This window comes from Erythrolamprus reginae, chromosome Z (assembly GCF_031021105.1).
Source record: "Erythrolamprus reginae isolate rEryReg1 chromosome Z, rEryReg1.hap1, whole genome shotgun sequence".
Lineage (NCBI taxonomy): Eukaryota > Metazoa > Chordata > Lepidosauria > Squamata > Dipsadidae > Erythrolamprus > Erythrolamprus reginae.
Window position 1 is genome coordinate 141129201 of NC_091963.1, and position 6505 is coordinate 141135705.

The 6505-nt window shown below is 40.2% G+C and overlaps 1 protein-coding gene across 1 annotated transcript in view; it reads right to left on the bottom strand.

Annotated features, from left to right (window-relative positions):
- Nucleotides 1–5710, bottom strand: part of LOC139154204 (vomeronasal type-2 receptor 26-like) — a 31732-nt gene extending 26022 nt beyond the window's left edge. Inside the window, exons 1-2 of the mRNA XM_070728634.1 lie at nucleotides 5685–5710; nucleotides 761–1055 (exon numbers count right to left, since the gene is read on the bottom strand). Coding sequence (XP_070584735.1) covers nucleotides 761–1055; nucleotides 5685–5710 — 321 coding nt within the window. The remainder of the gene's footprint in view (nucleotides 1–760; nucleotides 1056–5684) is intronic.
- Between the last annotated feature and the right edge of the window lie 795 nt (nucleotides 5711–6505).

The following is a 6505-nucleotide window of genomic DNA, read 5'->3' on the forward strand; positions in this document are numbered from 1 at the left end:
GGAAGAACTGCCATCCCTTCCCGCCCCGTGCAGCCTGGAACTTGCTGGGGTCTGGCTTTGAAAGGGAGTCCAAGGCACTTGGGGTTGGGGCCAGGGATCCTATGGGCAAGGTGTCCTCTTGGCACAGCTTAGGAGTCTCACGGTGATGGAGCCAGGCCAGAGAGAGATTTCTCAGAAGCAAAAGACAGAAAATCAATAGGGGTGGGCATGGTCCCCAGAGCCAAAGAAGCCAGGCGGGGCTCAGAGCCCAACAGCTTGGGAGGGACAAATAAGCTGTTGGGCAGGGATCACTGCATCACATTTGAAAATGCTGCATGGGGGGCTGGTTTTGGGTGTGCTTGCGGGCAGCCATGCACCTTAGAGGGAACATTGGATGGGATGGGATGGGATGGAGTGGAGTAGAATGGAATGGAGTGGAGTGGAGTGGAGTGGAGTGGAGTGGAGTGGAGTAGAGTAGAGTAGAGTAGAGTAGAGTAGAGTAGAGTAGAATAGAATAGAATTCTTTATTTGACGAGTGTGATTGGATACACAAGGAATTTGTCTTCAGTGCATAAGCTCTCAGTATACATAAGGGATAGAAGTGATAAATCACAATCATTTAGATCTTTAAATTATATTCATTCAGCCATTGTATTTTATATCTGCTAAATATATAACAAAAGTAATAAAATATTAGAGAGCTAAGATGCTTCATGAAATATTTAAAAAGAAATAGGTTTAAAAACTATGTTTGTGTTTTCACCAAAAAGCAACAACTCACTTGTACAAACTTGTAAGCAGTCATGATGTTAGCCATATCAAGAAAAGCAACAGGACTTGGTCCCCCAATGACGGCTATCAGATTATTTTGGAGATGACATTTATAATTAGGAATGAATGCATCGGAAGCAAAGAGGAGCTCCATTGAAGCTTGGTAAGTATGTTTTGGACTAGTAAAATAGTCATTAAAGATATTGAAGCCTAAGGTGATGTTAGGTAAAGTGTGAGGACTTTGATTAATCACTTTCACAGCAAAAACCAAAGCTAAAATATGTTGATAGCTCTGAGTCAGTAATCTGCAAAATAAATACATAGAAAATTATTGTATTGAAAAGGCTTTTCAGAAACTTTGAGAATGTATTGCTAAGGTACAATACATATATTAATATTGAAAGATTGAAACATAGCTTTAAAATGAAAATGGAAAACTTGCTCCTAATTTTAAAGAACACAACTGCTTACACATGATCCAAAAGCATGTCCTGGAATGGGTGTCTTCGGTACTGTAATATGTTCGTAGAAATGAAAGACTGTGAGAAAATGCCACCAAGGATCTGGTCTCCTGGCTGATAATATTTAAGAAGGTTAATAATAGGCTGGGTCTTGGAGCATTTTAAGGCTGGCACTCTGCAGACACTCTTAGGAAGGGGCACCAATACCAATAATCTGAATATTATGATCATGAACGAAAAACTCCCCATAAAAGAACATTTCTCCATCAGGTCCATTAATGTCGAGGCAGACTTTTCTTAAATTCTAAGTCATGTCTTACTAGCCTGGGAACACAGTCATTCTCAGAAGCATCTGTATTTCTGAACTGGGATATTTAACATCTTTTTACTTTGGTCTTTAGCATCATCAACAGCCTCCCAAAGAAGCTGCAGTCCAAATCACTCTTCATAATTATAGGGTAAGCTTCTGTCTGATTCCCATGCAATTTCTCTCATTGATTCTCTCAACAATCTCACTACCAGCTATCATTAAGTAAGAGGGGAAAAAAACATGTACGTAATTAGAGAAGTGGAACAAAAGTTTACACTGAATGAAATTCAAAATATAGTTTTGTTTTATTTATTTATTTATTTTGTCCAATAAACAATACACATTGAAGAGAATAGACAAGTAGCAATATATATAAAGAAAAGGATAGAAGAAAAGATATAAATATAAGGGAGAAGATATATGAAAGGAAGAAAAGATATATGAGATAAAGGAGAGACAGTTGGACAGGGGATGGAAGGCACACTAATGCACTTATGTAGTCCCCTTACTGACCTCTTAGGAACCTGGAGAGGTCAATCATGGATAGTCTAAGGGAAAAATGTTGGGGGTTAGGGGTTGACACTATTGAGTCCGGTAATGAGTTCCACGCTTCGACAACTCGATTGCTAAAGTCATATTTTTTGGAGTCACATTTGGAGCAGTTAATATTAAGTTGCATGCTCTTGTGTTGTTGCGGTTGAAGCTGAAGTAGTCATTGACAGGCAGGACGTTGCAGCATATGATCTTGTGGGCAATACTTAGATCGTGTTTTAGGCATCGTAATTCTAAGCTTTCTAGACCCAGGATTGTTAGTCTACTTTCGTGTTTCGAGTGGAGGAATGAAGGGCTCTTCTGGTGAAGTATCTTTGGACATTTTCTACGGTGTTGATGTCCAAGATGTGGTATGGGTTCCAGACAGATGAGCTGTATTCAAGGATGGGTCTGGCAAAAGTTTTGTAGGCTCTGGTGAGTAGTGTGAGATTACCAGAACAGAAGCCACATAGGATCGGGTTAACAACTCTGGAAGCCTTTTTGGCGATATTGTTGCAGTGGGCTTTGGCACTTAGGTAATTTGATATTAATATTCCAAGATGTTTTACTGAGTGGGGGTTCGCTGTGATATTTTGTTTATTTGGTTTATATATGAGGTTCGGATTCTTTTTTGCCGATGTGGAGAGTAGAGCATTTGTTGGTTGATATTTGAAGTTGCCACGTGTTAAACCCATCTGAGACATAGTCGAGGTCTTTTTGGAGAGTAGATGTGTTGTCCATGGTGTTGAAGAATTTTATATTGTTGGCAAAAAGGACACAGTTGCTTGTGATATGATCACAGAGGTTGTTGATGAAGAGAATGAAAAGAGTAGGTCCTAGTACGCTGCCTTGAGGAACGCCACTTTTAACAGGGACGGGGGTGGAAATGGTGCTTCCAGTGTTGACAACTTGTTGCCTGTTTGACACGAATGCAGTAATCCAGTTGTGGAGAAATCCTGAGATGCCATAGGACTTGAGTTTTAGAAGTAGTTTGTCATGGACCACTGAATCAAAAGCTTTGCAAAAGTCAATATAAATTGCATCAATGGATTTTCCTTGATCTAGGTGGGTAGTCCATATGTTTTTGCAGTGAAGTAGTTATAGGTTGCAGGATAATTTCTTTGTGAATCCAAATTGTTTGTTAGAGAGTAGGTTATTAGATTCTAAGTAAAGGGTAATTGATTGATTATAATTGATTCCATGACTTTACATGAGACGCAGCATAGTGATATTGGTCTTGAGTTGTCAACAAGAGAAGGGTCTCCTTTTTTGAAGATGGGGATGACTATTGCTTTTGACCATAGCTTGGGGAATGTGCTAGTCCTGAAGAATTTTTGGAAGATAATGCTTAGAGGTTCAGCTATAGCAGAAGAAAGCTTTTTTTAGGAAGTATGCACAAAGACTGTCTCGTCTGACTGATAGGAGAGGTTTGAGGCCACAAATTACTTTTTCAATGTGGTTTACAGTGAAGTCGATTTGGGTTAGGTTGTTGAGAGAGTTTGAGGTGCAATTTGCAAAGATGTGGGATGAGCCATTACTGTTAACAAAGACAGAGCCAAAGAAAGAGTTGAAGAGGTTAGCTTTGGATGGATCATCATTGTATTCAATGAGATGTGGAATAGGTCTAGAGTCATTAAGTTTGTTGTTGATGAAGTTGTAGAAGGCCTGGTTAGATTTGATGCAAATGAGGCTTTCCTAAAATTGTACCTAGGGGTCACTTTATTCAGGTGAGTGTCAGGATGGTGTAGATTGAGGTTGAAGTTAATCATACTATGATCGCTGTTGGAGAAGGGTTCCTTTACATGCAGTCCATAGATAGCGTTTTTGCTATTACAAAATATGAGGTCAAGACAGCTGTTGAGTCTAGTATTGTTTGATACTAATTGGTCAAGTCCCAAGCTGTTGACGGCATTGTATGGGGCAGTATGTATTGGTTCTGTGGAGCATTTGTTTAGGGTCCAGTTGATGTGTGGTAGGTTGAGGTCGCCAAGGAAGATAATAGGGTAGGGGCCCAATTTTTCATGCCAATTTTCTTACATTGCTCCCTTTTCTCTCTAGAATTTGGAAGCAGAGGAATTGAAACTGAGGTTTAATTATTTTTGTTTTGACCTTTTTATTTATTTATTAGAGTTGGAAGGGACCTTGTAGGTCATCTAGTACAACTCTCTGCCCAAGCAGAGAACCCTACACCACTTCAGACAAATGGCAGTTCAATCTCCTTTTGAAAGTCCAAAGTGTCCAAAGCTCTCAACCTGATAGGCAAGCTGTTCCACTGGTTAATTGCTCTCACCGTCAGAATGTGCATCCTTATTTCCAGGTTAAATCTCTTTTTGGTCAGCTTCATCCATTATTACTTGTCTGGCCCACTGGTGCTTTGGAAAACAGCCTGACCCCCTCCTCTTTATGGTACTATCTCAGTTATTGGAACACTGCTATCATGTCTCTCCTGATTCTTCTCTTTGCTAGACTAGACATACCCAGTTCCTGCAACCTGTCTTCATATGTTTTAGTCTCCAGGCCCCTTATCAACCTGCTTGCTCTCTTATGCACTTTCTCTAGAGTTTCTTTTTTGTAGTGTGGTGACCAAAACTGAATGCAGTATTCTAGGTGTGGTCTAATTAAGCTTTATAGAGGGTACCTCCCTAGTCCTAGATGCAATTTAGGATTGTATTGGCCTTTTTGGCTGTCACTGCAAATTACTGGCTCATATTTAGTTGCTTGCCCACCAGGACACCAAGATCCCTCTCACAATTATTGCTATTAAATGTAGTTTCACCCAGTTTATATGTATGTCTTTGGTTTCTCTTACCTAGGTGTAGGGTTTTATCTTTCTCTGCATTATATTTCATTTTGTTTGTTTGGGCCCAGTGTACAAGTCTGTACAATCCTGGGCCTAGAAAGCCAAGAACTAAGATGCCTTAAACAAGATCTAAGTATTGCCCACAAGATCATATGCTGCAACGTCCTGCCTGTTGGCGACTACTTCAGCTTCAACCACAACAACACAAGAGCACACAACAGATTTAAACTTAATATTCACTGCTCCAAACTTGACTGTAAAAAAATGAGTTGTCGAACCATGGAACTCATTACCGGACTCCATAGTGTCATCGACAAACCCCCAACAATTTACTCTTAGATTATCTATGGTTGACCTATCCAGAATCCTAAGCGGTCAGTAAGGGGCGAGTAAAGTGCACTAGAGTGCCTTCCATCCCCTGTCCTATTGCTCTCCTATATCTCCTATACCTTTCTTCTATTCCTATATCTCTTCTTCTATTCTTTCATTGATATGTTCTATTACTATATCTTCTTTTCTACTCTTTCTTAGATATATTTTACTATGAGTATCTCCTCTATAACCTTCATCATGTATTTTACTATGTATATAGTAATGTATTTATTGTGTATTGGACAAAATAAATAAATAAATAAAATAAAATAAATAAAGTCTGTCAAAATCCACCTGGATTCTGAGCCTGCCTCTGGAGTATTGGCTACTCCAATACTACTGAGTATTGGCTACTCAGCTTGCTGTCATCTACACATTTGGTTAGTTCCCCTTCTATTCTCTCATCTAGGTAATTAATATTAAAGAGTAGGACAGAACTTTGTGGCACCCCGTTGCTTACTTCTTTCCATGTGGACTTTGCCCCATGTTGGGTATGGTTGGTCAGCAGTTGTTAATCCATCTGGATGTGTAGCTGTCTACCCCACTTTTTTTTAGCTTGCAGAAAGGTAGGTTGTGGTCCACTTTGCCAAATGCTTTGCTGAAATTCAAGTATACTAGGTCTACTGCATTTCACTGGTCTATTAATTCAAGAATGAAATAGGTTTGCTCACCATACAGATAACCCTCACTCTGTCAAGGTCCTAGGAATATTCATTTCTATTGATCTAAGTTCCAGAGCCCACTGCAACAGCATTGCCAAAAAGGCAATAAGTGGTTAACCTAGTCTTGCATAGCTTCTTCTCTGGTAATATTGAACTGCTAATTAGAAGATACAAAACATTTACTAGATCAGTGGTCTCGAACCAATGTCATGCGTGCCAAATGTTGCATATGAGTCATATCTGTGGGGACATGAGACTTTACCCTTTGTCAGCTCCAATGTGCACGTGCGCACTGGCCAGATGATTTTCAACCATCTTTTTAGCCGTTTTTGCTCTCCACAAGTTTCAGGAAAGCCTCCTGAACCCTGGGGATGGTGAAAAATGATCCAATGAGCTTGCCAGGAATCCATAGGCTTCAATGAGGCCTGTGCATATGTGGGGGGCAGCATGGGCGGTTGTGCACATGTGTGGGAGGGGCAGTACAGTGGGGCATTGCATTGTGGGCATGTGCACACATGCTATCTCTCGTGAGCACACCCTTTTGGCACCCGAGCCAAAAAAGGTTCGCCATCATTGTGCTAGACCAAGTCTAGAATAATAACCCATCTGTCTGAAACCC